Genomic DNA, 16,818 nt, shown 5'->3' on the forward strand with positions numbered 1-16,818 from the left:
AGTACTGTACAGTATATATTTCCTGTTAAAAAATGCAACTCTCTAGCAAGGGAGATCTAATCCCAATTAATACAGATCTGGTCCATCCGCCAGGGAGTGCTATATGAAATTGGGGCAAGTCTAGTGGAGGTAGTAGCCAGACTCAAATTCCAGCAAAGGGAGTGGGGGAATGTGGCAACAGAAAGCAATAGAAGGAGTATCAGGACCCTGGGAGGGGAAGGACTTTATGAAGATGTGATGTTCTCCTGCCATGGGGCTAGGCAGGGGAAAGGGTAGGGTTAGTACTCAGTGCTAGAAAGAGAGATGCCAAGGCACAGGCCTGTCTGTAGGTATAAAAATGCACTCTCTCTGCACTTGCTTTGGTATTCAGTTATTCTTTATCTGTTCCATTATTTTGTCTAGCCTTAAAATCAGGTGAGCGATGGTGAGCCGTGGCACACACTGAGGCTGCAGTCCAATGCACACTTTCCTGGGAGTAAGCTCTACTGAACACAATGGGACTGACTTCTGAGTAGACTTGCCTAGGATTGTGCCCTAACAGCCCCATCCTAGGCATGTCTACTCAGAAGTAAGACCCCTTAGTGGGGCTTCCTCCCAGGAAAGCGTGGATAGGATTGCAGCCACAGAGCCCACTCCTAGGCATGTCTACTCAGAAGTAAGTCCTATTAGAATCAATGGGGCTTACTCCCAGGAATGTGTGGATAGGATTGCGCTGTAAGTCAGCATTGCCGGGTGGGTGGGAAGAAGGGGTCTACCGGCCTCCAGCCCTCTTCCAGCCTCCTGGCTTTGCAATGCCCCCTTTTCCCCTATCTCTGCCGCCCGGAAGAGAATCTGGGAGAGGGGGAGGAGGGAGCGATTCTGGGTGCCCCCCTCCCGCAGCAGCTTCTCTCCCTCCTTCTCCAGCCAGCCCAGAGAAATCCCTACCCTGCTGCTGCTGGGAGAGGGTCATAGGTGGGGAAGGGGGAGATCACTGGCTGGGAGGCGGGCTGGGCTGGGCCGGGCTGGGCTGGGGGGCTTGGACGCCATAGGAGGCTGGCTCGCCCGCTGCCCGGGCGCACCCCCCCCCGCTAATGTGATTATATAGCGCCTGGCACGTCCCCGAGTCCATTATCGACACGGCGCGTAGCAGGAGGCGGAGAGGCTGGCGAGGGGGAGCGCTCTGGAGGGGGACGCGCGGCGGCGCGCACAGCGAGGAGGAGGAGGAGGAGAGAGCGAGCCCAGCCGGCAGGCGAGCAGGGAGCGAGAGCGGGGAAGGCGCTTGCAAGCCAGCCAGCCAGCGAGCGGCGCGGCAGGGAGAGCAGCGGGGGCGGGGGGCGCTCCCTCCCTCCTTCCTTCCTTCCCAGCTGGCACCGCACCGCACCCCGGGCCCCGCCGGCCGGCCGGCTCCCTCCCCGTCCGTCTATGTCTTTTTCTGACTCCAGCGCAACCTTCCTGCTCAACGAGGTAACTTAACAGGCACCGCGCAGACGCCGCGCCACCTCCCGCCACGCCGAGCGGGCTCTCAGCCCTCCTTGCCTTGCCTTGCCTTCTCCGCCCCATTCCTCTCTCTGCGCACCTCCAGCCACCCCATAAGCACCCGGGCCGTGCGCGGGCGGCCCCTCTCTCCCTAGATCCCCCCGATCGCTCCCCCCATCCTCGTTACAACTCCTGGCTGGCTGGCTGGCTGGCACAATGACCCTGGGGGAGAGAGGGAGCTGTGCGCCTGTTCATCTCTCTCTCTCTCTCTCTCTCTGGCTATCCCCTTCTCATGCCTGGGTGTTGTTTCTGGCCCGGAATGGGGCGCGTCGTGGGTGAATGCGAGAGGGCATTGCGAGAGGGCACTGTAAGGGGCATACATCCCCCCCCCCTTGCAAAGTCTGGTGCAAAAAAATATGGGTGGAATTACTTGGGCATCTCCCCAACTTTAGATGGGGAAGGGGGGGGGGCTCGCTAGTGCCAACAGCTCTGGCACCGAGCGAGGAGAGAGGCATATGGAGACAGAGCTGGGGGAAATCCCCATCTGGCCCCACACGTCTTGCAGAACCGTTTCCCTTTCCTCCCCTGGCTAACCGCCTTGCCCCGCTGGAAGGGAGCAGCTGCTAGCAAGCAGGCAGCAGTACCTGTCCCGGAGTGGGGAGGGGCTCGGGGAGGGAACAGGCTTGCTTGCCAGTTAGCGGTGGGGTGATGTTGGAGTGGGTCTGCGGGGCAGCTTGAGTGGGGGAAAGGCGTCTGGAGCCGGAAATGCCAGCAGGAAGGATCTGGGGAGAGGGTTTGGATGGAGGGGGTCTCTTTAAGCTGTTGAGTTTCCAGGGGTCCTGGGAGGCATCGAGCTGCCCTTTAGGGTCAGTGAAGTGATGTGCAGGTGGTCTGGGTGGTTAGGACTGGGGGACGGAGTGCCAAGGGCTGCAGGGGTCTGTACTTTTCCTTCTTGAGTCTTTTCACCCATTCCTTTGTGTGCCCGTTATTAGCACTGTGTATATCCCCTGACCTGGGTTGCTCCAGCAGTCAGGAAAGCTTCTCTTTCCTGCATCCTTTGTTTGGGGGGTGCCTGGCTTGCAACCTTCCCTGTCTCCCTGAGCTGGGCTGGTCTTTATGCCTCTCAGATCCATTTGGAGTCAGCTTGAGGGGCAAGGACTTCATTCAGTGGGATTCCCCTGCCATTCTGAGTGCCCCCCCTCCACCCTTTTGTTCCCCTTTCTGCTATTTGCACCACACCCCTTGGCACCCCCACCTTTTGCATTGCCCCAGACAGGTGTAGGCAGATCTGGTCAGTCCAGTAGCTGCGCACGGCTCGCCAGCCCCCTCCATACTTGCCCGTCTCTGTGCCGGCCCCCAGGGGAGGGCTGGTGGGTGGGCGCTATTGTTTTTGCCTTCGTTGCTGAGCTAAGAGCGAGAAAATCAGGGTGGAGAATCTTATCAGATAGCGGACTGAGCAGTGTTGCCATTGCATGCCATCTGCTGCCCCCAACCCAGGTGGGGCAGGGGGCACAGCACTGGGCACCTGTCCGCTTGGGCAAGCGACCACCTTTCTTCCCCTTCTGTCCTGTTGCTGAACGATTCTTTCTTCCCCCATGTATGACGACTCTTATCTCCATGGATTCGAAGACTCCGAGGTGGTGAGTCGACAGGCTGGTAGCAGGGGCTATTTTAGGCATGGGAACCGCCCACTTTGCCACAACCTGGCATCATCCTCTTTCTTTCAGGGATTGGGCTCTGGGGCTGTGGAGATGGGGTGACAAAGTTGGGGCAGAGTTCGTGGGGGTGCAGGGTGGTCAGTGGGGGATGTTGGGGGGGACTGTTCAGGTTTCAGCTTGCAGAAGGTTTTGTGCGAGTGGGGCATCTTTGATGGAGGAGTGAGAAGTCATACTGAGGGAGCCTGAGTGATGGGTGCTGGTGGTAGATGCTTTGATTTCCTGTTAGGATTAGGAGTTAGCAAGTTAAGGGCTGGAAGTCCCCCCCCCCCAAGCAGTACAAGAAAGTGACTGAGCAGATGGAATGCTCTTGTAATGGCTGGAAGGAGAAGTTCCCCTCTAATAGCTCCCCCTGCTGGCTGGTGTGTCCAGTACATGTAGGGTAATTCACGGAGATGAGTGGAGGGCACTGAACTAACCTGGTCAGGTCCCCTTACTGTGGCTGTTTCTTGTTAAGAGTGTGCTTTTTGCTCCTTTGAACCAGGAGCAGAGGGAAGAGTGCAGTCTCAGTCTATATAGATCGCAGTTCAGCTGGGCGTACCTTTTTGCGGCAGATTCTCAACTGGATCTACGCAGTTTGGGAATGTGGTGTCAGTTTTCCTTGAAGTGAGATTCCAAAAATAATTTTCATTTTGAGCTGGTATTTCCACATATTCCTTGTGGCGATTACGCAGGCATTGGGGCTCCAAAGAGCAGCTGCAGAAATCCTGGATAACAAGTTTGTAGGGCATTTGGCTAGACATGGGTAAGGACCCAGAGTTGAACTGGTAAAACAGTGGATGGGATGGAGGCAGACGGAGAGGGAGCCCCCTGGCCAGCCAGTTCAGCAGGCCTGGGCTGCACCTCTTTGTCCTCCGCTCTAGGAGCCCATCAATAATATGTGAAGTGTGGGGATCCCTGCAGGATGCCGGAATGGTTCTTCTCAGGCCCAGGTCTGGTACTTCCTGCCCACCTGGTTGGGGTCAGGCATCCACGGCAGGCACAGCTGCTCTGCTTTGAAGTGTGTGGGCGGGTGCCGGCAGGAGGAGGTGGATGATCAGATGACATAACGGAACTGGGCTGTGGGGGGCAGTGGCATTTCGTTTAGTATGCCTGAGCTGAGCTGGGGGGGGGGGTCGTGAGAAGCAGCACGGTGCACCTGGTGTTGGAAGTGTGAGTTGTTCCCTTCTCCCCCCCCCACCCATTTATAGCACCTCTGATCTCAATCATAAACACTTTTAAAAAGACTGTTGCAAGGTATGTTTTTGCTTTTAGCAGTGTCTGTTGATCAAGCTTTGACTGGAGAGGGAGTGGGGGAAGGAGGATGCAGGACTGGGGCAGCTCGCATAGGAGCAGGTGGGACTTGTGGGTGGGGAGCATCATCTTTCCATCCACTACCCTGGTTGGAAAAATATTCCAGTTCCTTAGGTGCCAACGTCAGGTTTCTAAATGCCCAGGAAACCTGGGGTTCCTCCAGGCTTGCTTTACCCCATTTCCAACCTTGTTTCCTGCCTTCTAGGAACTAGTGAGGCAGGTTTTTTTTTTTTTCAGGAACTGGGGCAAGTAGCAAGGCAACATGCTGAATTGGAGCAGGGGAAGGGGAAGAGAAAGGAAAGGATCAAAATCATGATCTAACCCCAGCCTTGCTCTCCAGGGGGCTCTGTATCCATCAATTGTGAAGGTAAGCCAAATAAACTGTCTGATAGGGGAGCAGAGGATGGACAAGCTTCTTATCTCTGGATTGTGATACTAGGAAAGCCTCACATTGTCTCCCTTGTGCTCTCCCCCTCTTGCTTCTTGCACGGCTCTGCATCCGCTGCTGCTCTTCCCATTCAAACCTAGAGGTATTCAGAGAGCACCATGTTGCATATGTGGTGATTTCCACCCCCATCCCCCATTTTGAATCAGGCTAGGGGGATAACTACAATTCTGCCTGCCTCCCTTCCTCTCTCTACAATTCACGAGACCCCCCCTTACTGCAGTGTACCCTGGGGTAAGCAGTTGATCGACAGCATCCACACACACTCTGTTTTCAAAGAAGTAGTTTATGTTTTCCCCCTTGCACAATGAGAGGCAGGGCATGCTGAGGGTGACTGGTGTGAGTGAGACTATCAGGATTGGAAGGAAGCTTGGCAAAGTGGTGTTTGCTTGCAGGGAGGGGTGGGGGAGAGGGAGGGTTTGCTGCTCATTGACAGCTTGGATCTTAAGCTCTTTGGCTGAGATTCATTTTCCTCTCAGGGGGACTGTAGCTGCAGCTGTGACAACACAGATTAGGCCAGAAAGAGCCTCACTGTTCCACCATGAAGGAAGGCAGCATTGTAAGGAGTTTCCATTTATGGCTCCAAGTCCAGTTTTCTTCAGGCCATCTGGAAGAAGCTACAGTGAAACGAAACTGTTCATCTCTCTGGTACCTGCACACCAGGCATGCACTGAATGAGGGCATAATTTGAGCCTTGACCCTACTGTTTCTTGACCCTACTAACCCTTTGAACTTGTTTCTGCACTGAAACACATGGCAAAGTGACAAGCAAGGAAGGCCATATGCAGAGTGTTGTTCTTTCACAACTCCATCTCCAGGTGCCTTACCTGACCAGAGGGACATGGAGATGACCTCCAGATGTACTGGAGTTCCAGGGCACCACTTCGTTAGGAATGAAGCACCAATTAAGTGCCCTGGTGGATGTACACTAGGGACATTCCTCTCTCATCCTACATTCTCTCAGGCCAACAGCCAGGTGCAGACATGAGTAGAGAGGCAGCCAGTTGTGTCATTTGCGTTTTGTATTTTGTTTCATGTTCTCCATGCTGTCCCTTTCCCAAGCAGTGGAAAGTCAAAAGCAGCTTTTACAGCAAGGTTAGTTTCTGCTGGAGACAAGAGCTTATGGTGTCTTCGCAATGATCGACTCATGACGGACAGGCATCGTAGGGACAGAAACAAGCTCACAGGAAGGCAATGGAAAGACCTAGAAGAAACATCTGTGCCCTGCTGTTCAGCTGTCATGCTAATGTGATATATATGCTAATGTGATATATATGCAAAGGCATATAATGAAGTCACATAGAACTGTTTTATGCTGAGTCTGGTCTAGCTAGCTTAGTGCTGTGTGGTCTGACTGGCAGTGGTTCTTCAGGGTTTCAGCCCAGGTCTTACCTTGGAGATAGCAAGGATGGAACCAAGGGCCTTCTGTAATGCTCTACCACTGAGCTCTCACCTCTCCCTATTCCCGTTTGTCAAAATGAAATGCCATTGTGGGAGGCTTTGATTTTGAGTAAGGGGAAAGGATTCTTTTTCTTGCCAGCTCTGTTTTCACACAAACTCACCCCCCCCCACATCCTAAGCAATTCTGAGGAAAAGAGTTCAACAGCTCCCCCCTTTGCCACTCCTCTATTCAAAACCACAGCCTCCCATAGTTCACTCCTCAACCAAAACTATTTTGAGTCCCCGCCCCACCCTAGAGGAGGCTGTCGTGGCTCATAGTCAGGATGCTTACAACATCTATTACAGTGTCCATTATCCCATCTGTGATCTGACCGTGCCAGCCGCAAGCCAGGCTGTGAATAATAAGAGAACAGTTTGGCTCAGAACAGTGTCATAGAAGCTCAGGGTTGGCTACATAGATCGCATTTTGAGGGTCTCGATAGATCCCAAAGTCTCAGGGCAGATGTAGTACAAGAAGGGAGAGAAATGTAAGTGGGTAGGAATAATAACCCCTTCTTACTAGAGGTAGCATCTGTTCTTTTTGGACATTCCCCTTTCTTTTGTTACATCTGAAAGGGTGCATTTACAGCTTTTGTTGCTGCTGCCATGGCCAGCTTTTGTTAACCTAGGTGATGTAAATTTACAATGCGCTCCATTTCTCTCTTAAGACTCTGGAGCCCTGGAGCTTAATAACAGCCTGTGGCATATCTTGCTCCTCAGACGCCTCCTTTGTGCACATCCATTCCTGGGTTTCTGGGAGTCTCCAGCTTGCCCCCTTTCCATCCATGCCTCTAAGCAAATCTGGCCCTGCAGCCCTCTTCTAGGATCTCCAAACGCTGCTGCAAGTCACCTGCTTGCTTCTTGCATCTGAGGACAGGTCCATCTCTTTCTGTCACCCTGCACATGTGTGATCTCATCTGGTCTTGGAAGCTAAGCAGGGTCAGGCCCGGTTAGTACTTGGATGGGAGATCACCTGGGAATATTAGGTGCTGTAGGCTTATACCATAGTCTTTTGAGACTGAAGGTTGCCAACCATGATGTAACAAGACAAATAGCAACGGGGGGGGGGGGGTTTCATTAGGAAAACAAAGTGTTCAGGCATGATGGTTTAAGCCCCCTTCTTCCTGCTCTGTGGTCTTGATGCAGCCTCCCTGTGGCTGCTGTTTGCATCAGGGACCATCTCTATCATCTGATTTGGTCCAGCAGAAGCACAGGTGCTAGGGTATGACTCAAAATGGACCAGGGTCTTCTGTCTGCTGATGCCCCAGATGTGATGTGTGCTGACCCCTTCCAGTGCTCATCCAGGGTTGCCTAGTGACAAAGCCAGCTCTGAAAAACAATTGGCCAGTCCTCAAGATTTCCTGCCCTTCTTTGATAGGCTTAGGCTGCAATCCTATACACGCTTTCCTGGGGGTAAGTTCCATTGAACACAATGGGACTTACGTACTTCTGAGCAGATGGGCTTAGGATTGTGTAGGATCTAGAACTGTTTTCGATGAGGAACTTGTCTCTGGCATATGCAAGAATAAAGACAAAAGAGCTGAATAAGGTTAACCTGTTTTACAAAAGTGAGGGAAGATCAATGATGATGGAATAATGTTTCTGATAAATGGATTTTTTTCATGAATGATTGGAATAACAAGATTTAGCCCAACGCTAACAGGAATATTCTAGATCTCATGAATTGTTGAATATTAATATTGAGAATTAATAATGCAAATGTATGTCTTACTAATAATGGAGGACATATCAATATGATAAACATGTTGATATATATTGTTTTCAATAGCACAGAGTGCTTCTCATAAATTATCTTGCCGTAATTCTTTCAACAGCCCTGCAGAGTAGGTCAGTATTATTATCCCCATAGGCCAGCGGTACCCAAACTTTTTCTACTAGCGACTCCCATGGCCTACTGGGCCATTGTACACGACTCCACATTAGGGCTACAATCCTATACATTGTACAGGTCTGTGGGTTTTCTGCAAGGATTTCAAGACTCCCCTGGTTGGTTTTTGCACCTGCATGGGGAGCTGCGGCTCACAGCTTGGGGCCATAGGCTGAGGAGGAAGGGCTTGCTTTGAGCCACCTATGAGATTGAGAGCCCAAGCCTATGCATGTCTACTCAGAAGTAAGTCCCATTGTAGTCAATTTGGCTTACTCCCATGTAATTGTGGATAGGATTGCAGCCTGTGAGAAGCAAGATCTAAAATGGGTTCTTCCCAATGAATAGCTCAGAGCCCAATCCTATCCAATTTTCCAGCACCGGTATAGCCACAATGAAGCCTCGAGGTAAGGAAACAAATGTTCCCATTCCTTAAGGAGGCCTCTGTGAAGACCTCCCCACCACAGGTTGCAGTGCACGCCCCATTGGCACGGCTACGCCAGCACTGGAAAATTAGAATTGGGTCCTCAATCCCTTAGGCATAATCCTACCTAGACCATTTCTTACTAGAAAATTATTATATATTTTAAAAAAAACCTCTGCAAAACTTGCAGATAGAAGAGAGTCATTGAAAATGTACAAAGTGAACATTTCCTTTTACCCTAGGAAACCAAGTAACCCTAAGTAATTACGACTCACATTTGGGGATTATAAAGTGGGGAAAAAATCCTAACAGTCATGTTTCCCTTTTAAAGAATTAAATTGGGAAAGGGGCATTATGAAGGGGCAGCTCTCTGGAGTCTCAACCCTCGCTTCCCTTCCCCAATGTACTGTATACATTTTTTTCTTCTGTATGCTGCAACGTTTTGTGGAAGAATGAGGGTGGGGATGTTGTAAACTGGCAGCTGCTGCTCATTTGCAGATAGGCCTCTTCCCAGACTCCCTCCCCAGCTTGTCCTGCAGTGATTCTTCCAAGGCAGAGAGAGGCTTTTCCATGCTCCCATCTTGTGGAGTAAATTGTGGGCTGAGCCTTGGCCAGCATAAGCTAATCTTGTGTTTAGAACAGAGCAGGGCTTTTCTGAACCCATGGTGAATGTATTTGAACTGGTACCCCTCGGCTTATATCCCATCTTCAAGGGCTGTTTCAGAGGAGATTTTTTTTAACTTTCTACACAGGCAATGGATGGGATCCTGTGTGTGGCTTCCCATTTGTCTGCTTGGCTGTATGTTGTACCAGTTGTATTTGTTGCCCGCTTTCAACTGTGTGTACATTGCAGATGCATGTGTGTTCATCACGTAGGGGAGTCATACATTTCTTATAGAGAAGGAACCTGTGCACAGTAACTCTGAGCCAGCCCTCTTCTCCATCCTCCTCTCAGAGCATCGCCCTACTCCCCCCTATCCTGCTTTGATACTTCTGTGCAAAGGAGCGGGTGTATTTACTCGGTCTCTGATACCAGCACACCCTCCCTATCGCTTGCCTTACTGTGACACTGCCTCCCCCTCTCTTGCCTCCCTGCTGGAGAACACTCCCATCCTCGTGGCAGGGGTGGGGAGGGGGAAATCAAGCCTGGCATCCAGCCCCTGTGCTGGATCAGTATCACGTTTTGGTGCCAAGCTGTGGAGCGTAGGAAGGGAGGGCAGAGAAGATGGCTTCACAGGGCGAGACAAAAAAAGGGGGGGAGGAGGAACGGCATCATCCTCCCACCATCCCTGGATCTGCTTCAGTGACGCCTGAGGAGCTGCACATGTCTTCAGGTGCATGATTTTGCAATGTCAGTTGCATGCATTTGTCTCAGAGAGGAGGATTCAGTCCTTTGGAAGCAGTGCTGGAGTTGGCATCCAAAATAGGTGCAGGTGTTTCCCTTCTGCTGGGTGTGCATGCCTGTTCATAATCTATGGAAAACCTAACTGGCAGAGGGATAACTGGGCAAAGACCCACCCCCACCTATTAACCACCCTCTTTCTTTTAATGGTAATAGGAGATGTAGCCAGGGTATTCAGATTCCCTTTAGGTCAGGGGTTTCTGCACTCTGAAGTTGTTGAACAGAAGGAAGAACTGAGGCAGGTGAATTTTGTCCACTACAGCAGAGATAGGTTACCTCTTTCTTCTGTGCAATTGTTTAAAAGTCCAGGATCCTGCCCTGTACTGTATAATATAGGCAGAGAGCAATAGCAGGGACTTGAGAGCATTTGGGCCTTAGCCCTTCTGAGTGGCGCCAGTGCAACTCTTGTGCAGAATCCTTCTGGGCTCCTTTTAGAGTTGCCCAGTAGTAGACTTTAGAACATCTACAGATTTTCTTTAGATTAGAATACCTTCCCAGAACAAACACCCCAGTTACATTCCCACCATACAGAACTGTTGCATGGATTACTGAGAGAATGCACATGAAGTGCTTTAATGTGCTGTATAAATTCTAATTCTAATTATTATTATTGTTGTGCATCTAATTCTAGGAAGGCAGTCCTAGACAGTTCCCTGGTGACACTAATAGCTGGTGCCAGCAGTCGCTGTATCATCTGTTAAAGAAACATCACCCCTTAGCACTAGCAAACGGTTTTTATTGGCTAGGCAGGGTGCTGCTGCTTAACCCTTTCCTTCCTGGGTCACATCCATGCCTCTTTTTTAATCAACTCTGAGCCTCCTTTCCTTCCTCTGGTTCCTTCTCTTGCTCAAAGTGCAAATTAATTGGGCAGAAACTCCTGCCTGCTACCTTTATTGCATGTTTGGTTTTTTTCATTTAGCATCATCTGTAACATAGTAACATCTGTATCATAGTATCATCTATATCATAATAACAGTAACATTTCAGATCTAGATAAACAATTTCCCCCTAAGGAAGTGGTTCCCAAACTTTTTTGACTGGTGGCTTCCTTGACCTACCAGGCAGCAGGCAGACACACACTGCCTCTGTGGATTTCTGAAAGCCCTCTGGAGGGTACCAGAGCACAGCTTTGGTATCCTTTGGAGGGCATAAGGGACCGAAGATTGCGGATTTTCTTAACTGCGATTTTCAGTATCTGTGATGGTCTGAGAATGGATCCTTTGTATATACCAAAGCCCTACCTGTATAGGCAATGATAATATGTAGCATTTATGTAGCAGATTTACAGACCAGTCCTATGCCCTGGCGCTGCTGTGAGGTACAGCAACATCGAAATGGCCACCACTAAGTACTATGGGGCTTGGGCAGCCACTGGAGTCTCCTTGTTGAGCTCTGCTGGTGGCAATAGAACAATGCCCCCTATTTAGTACCCAGCATATCCAAAGAGGCCTGTGTTGTACTTTCAAGTGCAAGAGAGGGCATAGGATTTGGCAGCAGACTCTGATGCTGTCCTTGCCCCCTCGGGCCTGATCTTCCCCTTGGTGCACCCTCCCCCCACCCAGTTCTGCCCTCCCCCACTCCAAAAAGCTGGCCAGTGGGAGCACTTATCACTGGCTGCTCCAGTCCAGTGTTTTCCTGGCGCTGAGGATCAGCGCCAACTGGCACTGGTCTCTTTGCTGGCGCAGCAGGAAAATGATGTACAGCACTTTTATGACACCCAGCACTAGCAGTGCAAGCGTACTGCTGGCGATGGGCTTAGTAGGATTGGGCCCTTAAAGTGTTGGCGCAGATCACCTCAGTAATCTCTACAACGTTCCTGTATGATAAGCCATTATAGTAATTTCCATATCGCAGACGAAGGCTTGGGGATGGAACTCACATCTAGTGAGTCAATTACTGAAAAGAGGTTCCAACCAGAGGCTTCACAGCTCACCAGGGTGGCCACCTCCTGCTGCTGTCACTTTACCTGACATGCGGAAATTGAGGTGGTGAAGCTATTCCGGTCCATAAAGGAGCATGACCTGGGAAAAGCATCAGCTGCTATATTTCTGTGTCAGGCTGCTGGTGAAGAGAAAGAGTGAAGCCAGTTACAAAATAAAAGTGGCAACCCTACTGCCCATGCTGTTAGCCACCGATTTAAGTTCTGATTTCAGATGTTTCATCTGTCCCAGTTTGTCAAGAAATTGCCTATTTTCAGGTACCTGTCTTTGATGTGTTGCAGTTCTTAGGGGAGTTCAATGCAGTTCAAGTTTAGCCATTTGGGGAGATTCTGTAAGGTATTTGTTGTTTTTTTTAAAGATTGTTAGAGTACACATAGTACACTAAAGTCTTTTCTGTCACAATTGGCTTAATGAACTTTGTAAGTACCAACATATTTGTTGCATAATTAAACATTATATGAAGTAGCCTTACTTTTTTTTTTTAAGGAGAGTACTGTATTATGGTTAGTTTACTCTCAGCCCAATCCCATTGCCTGCTGGTGTACAGGATTTAAGGCCTCCAATGCAGCCTCCACCAAATCCCACGAACCAGCAGGGGATCAGACTGGCTAGAAGATGTAAGTAAACTTTTACTTACTTCATCCACCAGTTCCTGGGCCCCTATCGGCCTACTCAGATCTGTGCCAGCAAAATAACTGGTGCAGATCTGTTTGGAACAAGAGGGCATGTTGGGCCTGGATCTACCAACGTATGGATCTACCAACATATCCCACAGATAGGATTGGGCCCTAACATACCTGCTTGAGAGGTCTGTTCAAGACAGGTTACTGCAGAGTGACTAAAGAAAACACACAGACTAAAGAAAACACTGCCTGTAACACACAGGCAGTCCAGTCATGGTGGCTCCGCCGGGTGCAATGGCACCAAAATGGCTACTACTGTATCCAGTTGCACTGCTGGGGCTGCTGGAGGCCCCCTCAGGGGAAGGGAACTTTTGTCCCCTTCCCCCGAGTAAGGGCGCAGGGGCCACAATGAGTCTCCTTCATTCAGCATCGGCTATTTTGCCAGCGAAGACTGGAGGAGCTCCGTGTCAGGCTTTTCAGCCCCAAATGGAGCATAGAATCCAGCTTCACTGGTCCCACCCCCCTCCCGTCCCGGTCCCTCCTCCTACCTCCTTCCACCCCAAAACTACATTCCACTGGACAGTGCTGCTGGAGCACCAGCTGGCCCTCCACATGGTACTGCGGTGCAATGTCAATTGTGCTGGCGGCCCCTCCTCTCCAGGTGCCACGAATGTGCCTTACAGCATGTTTGCGACACCCAGTGCCTACACTGGAGCTCAACACCAGCACTGGGGATGTTTAGGATTTGGCCCTGACTCCCCTACTTACAGAGAGGTTAGGTTCCAGAGGTCTGTTTGTAACTTGAAATGAATGTAGGTCAGAACAGCTAGTTCTTGCCAGCCTCTAGCATTATTGTGTCTGCATGGGAGCACCAGTAAAGGACATCCAGTAGTGTAGTAGTAGTCAGATGTCTATAACTCAGTGTCTGTGTGTAATGTGTGTTGAGGAAAATACTTTTCGGCATTGTTATTTAGTGGAAGAAAAATGTGTTATACTTACACAAGTTTATTCACCTGGGAAATATTGGAGAGTAATTTTGAATTTTAAGACTGTGTCCTAAAAGCAACTTATGTGAGTAGGAAATACCAGACATACCTTACTCTGGTCTGGTTAGGGACCAGAGCATGGATGAACATAAAAATAGATGAATGTCAAAGTGTAGCCTGAAACAGAGACGCCTGCGTTGGCTTGATCATGTCATGAGATTGGACGGTGGCCGGATCCCAAAGGATCTCCTCTATGGAGAATTTGTGCAGAGAAAGCACCCTGCAGGTAGACTACAGCTGCGATACAAGGATATCTGCAAGAGGGATCTGAGGGCCTTAGGAATGGACCTCAACAGATGGAAAACCTTGGCCTCTGAGTGTCCCGCTTGGAGGCAGGCTGTGCAACATGGCCTCTCCCAGTTTGAAGAGTCACTTGGCCAACAAACTGAGGCAGAAAGGCAAAGAAGGAAGGCCCGTAGCCAGGGAGACACACCAGGGACCGACTACATTTGCTCCCAGTGTGGAAGGGATTGTCACTCCCGAATCGGCCTTTTCAGTCACACTTGACGCTGTTCCAGAACCACCATTCAGAGCGCGATACCATAGTCTCCTGAGACTGAAAGTTGCCAACAGCCATATTTAGCGTGCAAATTTATTTTGGCCAGTGAAAAATAAATGTAAAAATGTTGATAAACATCATGGAAGGTTGGCTAAAACTGGACGAAAGAAGAGAGGATGTGGACAAAATTTGAAATGTAGTTATACAGGTCCTGCCCCCTTACCCATGAATTCGGGACCTGTGGTTTTACAAACCGTGGGTTCCAAACTCACAAGTTGCAAGTGGAAGCCGGACCTGTACCTTCCAAAGATGACTGGAGCACAGTTCCAGTTGCATTCAGAGAGTTTAGGATGCCTTGACCCACGGATTTGATTATCTGCAGGTTTGGGCATCCCTAGGAGTTCTGGGAATGGGACCTTTGTGGATACTGAGATATGACTGTAGTTGGAAACAGTTGGAAAAGCTATGAAAGTCAAGCAGATGAAAGTCAAAGTTTGCCTGTAAGCTAGGTAGCCATCCAGCAGAACAGCTCTAATTGAAGTCCCATGCAGCTTCCCTTTTGGCACTCCAGAGTTCTGTGATAGAGATGACACCATTGTTGAGCACTCCACAGCCGCCCCCATGCAGCCACCATAGGGCTCTTTGCACTCCAGGGGAAAATTAGGGGGAGCATTGGCTTCAAGTGACTTCATGATCCCACTGCTGGCATTCTGCAGTAGTGTTCAGATGGTAGCTTTCCAAACAATTATGGACTGTTAGGCCCTAGTCAAGAAATGTGGAGGAAAAAACCATATTTGGGTATCAAATAGCATAGGGCAGTGGTTCTTGCACATTTAGCACTGGGACCCACTTTTTAGAATGAGAATCTGTCAGGACTCACTGGAAGTGATGTCATGACCGGAAGTGACATCATCAAGCAGGAACATTTTTAACAATCCTGGGCTGCAAGCCTACCCACACAGCAGTAAGTCCCATTTACTATCATTGTTAAAAGAATATACATAGTAGCCTGTTAAAAGTACAGATGTGTCACATTTTCCCAAATGCAGTCACATACCATGGTAGCATCAAATCTAATAGATTAAAAATAAAATATTGAAATGCATGGAGACCCACCTGAAATTGGCTCACAACCCACCTAGTGGGTCCCGATCCACAGTTTGAGAAACACTGACATAGGGTATTTAGAAAAACCATACCTTTGGGCAGGGGTGTCCAAAGTTTTTGGCAGGAGGGCCACATCATCTCTCTGACACTGTGTTGGGGGCCGGGGGGGGAATTAATTTACATTTAAAATTTGAATAAATGTACATAAGTTTACATAAATGAATATATTAAAGATGAACTTCTATGAATGAATGAAGGTCTTGCAATAGCTCAAGGCCTATAAAAGGCCTTGCACAAAGCAAGACTGGCCTTTCCTTTGCTGCCGCTACTGCATCACAAATGTGAAACAGCAAGCAGTGGAGGGAGCCCTCATCCCACAGCCCACGCGCGAGGTCAAACAGTCACCCTCACACTGAGAGCAGTTGTGTTGGGCCAGTGTGGGCTCTAACAAATCTCCAGAGGGCCAGACGCTCATTGGAGACTGGGGACTCCCTGAGGGTCGCATTGAGAAGCCTTGAGGGCCGCAAGTGGCCCCAGGGCCGGGGTTTGGGCATCCCTGCCTTTGGGTATCAAATAGCATCACTATAAGTACTGATATGGTTGTGCCATCCCACTAAACCTGCTCATCTCCCATCACCACAAGGATGTGGCTCAAAGGTGCCATTCATAAGATCCTCCACAGGAAAGTATTTGAGTTTCAAATCTGTCAGTATTTAATTCAAGATGAAAGCTTCTATGATGGCTGTGGTTCCTCTCCTTTTCTCTTCCATTATTCTGGAAATAACAGTCCATCTCGAATGTTTGGAGAGGCGGGCCTCCCATCATTCATAAGCAGGATATATCCTGAGTCCTAGATTGGAAGCCATTACCTCACTGAAATGGTCACTGTTTCCTCAGGGCTCAGCTGATTCCTACACCAGCCGCCCATCCTTGGACTCCGACGTGTCGCTAGAGGAGGACCGCGAGGGGGTGAAACGCGAAGTGGAGAACCAGGCCCAGCAGCAGCTCGAAAAAGCCAAGGTATTAGATGGAGAGCACACTGTCTTGCTTTGGTTGGGGAGAAGAGGACTTTGGGCTTTGGACCATGACCCAACATGACCTGATTCCTAAACCAAAACGGTAAAGGGAAATGAACAATTGTATGTATATGTCATGCAAATGAAATTGTGTTGCTATCTCATGCACATTTTGGAATGGTAAAGAACTAGTTCCATCCTATCTCTTGAGAGCATCTCTCAGGGCAGTCATTCCTCAGCTGATGTCCCCCTCTCCTCCAAGTGAAAACTTCTTACCTAACTTGTAATAAAGCTCTGTACACATGGAAACCATCACTGCTGGGTGATACCCACATTCTCTGTATCACCTGATCACCTGACCATCTAGGAGGGGGTTGGATTGTTCTTCAATCATTTTACTGGATATTACCACAGATGCTCTTCATTCTGGATTCTGGGGACCACAGGGGCTGAGGCAAGGAGGCAATTTTGGTCCCTCACTTGTCAAGTTCCATAACTGCAGCATCTTCTCCTGACTCTGTATTGTAT

The 16,818-nt window shown here is 49.6% G+C and overlaps 1 protein-coding gene across 1 annotated transcript in view; it reads left to right on the forward strand.

The window, feature by feature from the left end:
* The first annotated feature begins 1,243 nt into the window (after positions 1 to 1,243).
* CACNB3 (calcium voltage-gated channel auxiliary subunit beta 3) overlaps positions 1,244 to 16,818 on the forward strand; it is a 35,034-nt gene continuing 19,459 nt past the window's right edge. The window contains exons 1-2 of the mRNA XM_066613357.1: positions 1,244 to 1,443; positions 16,172 to 16,294. Of these exons, the coding sequence (XP_066469454.1) occupies positions 1,402 to 1,443; positions 16,172 to 16,294 (165 nt within the window). The 5' untranslated portion in view covers positions 1,244 to 1,401. The remainder of the gene's footprint in view (positions 1,444 to 16,171; positions 16,295 to 16,818) is intronic.

The sequence above is a fragment of the Tiliqua scincoides genome, chromosome 2 (genome assembly GCF_035046505.1).
Source record: "Tiliqua scincoides isolate rTilSci1 chromosome 2, rTilSci1.hap2, whole genome shotgun sequence".
Taxonomy (NCBI): Eukaryota; Metazoa; Chordata; class Lepidosauria; order Squamata; family Scincidae; genus Tiliqua; species Tiliqua scincoides.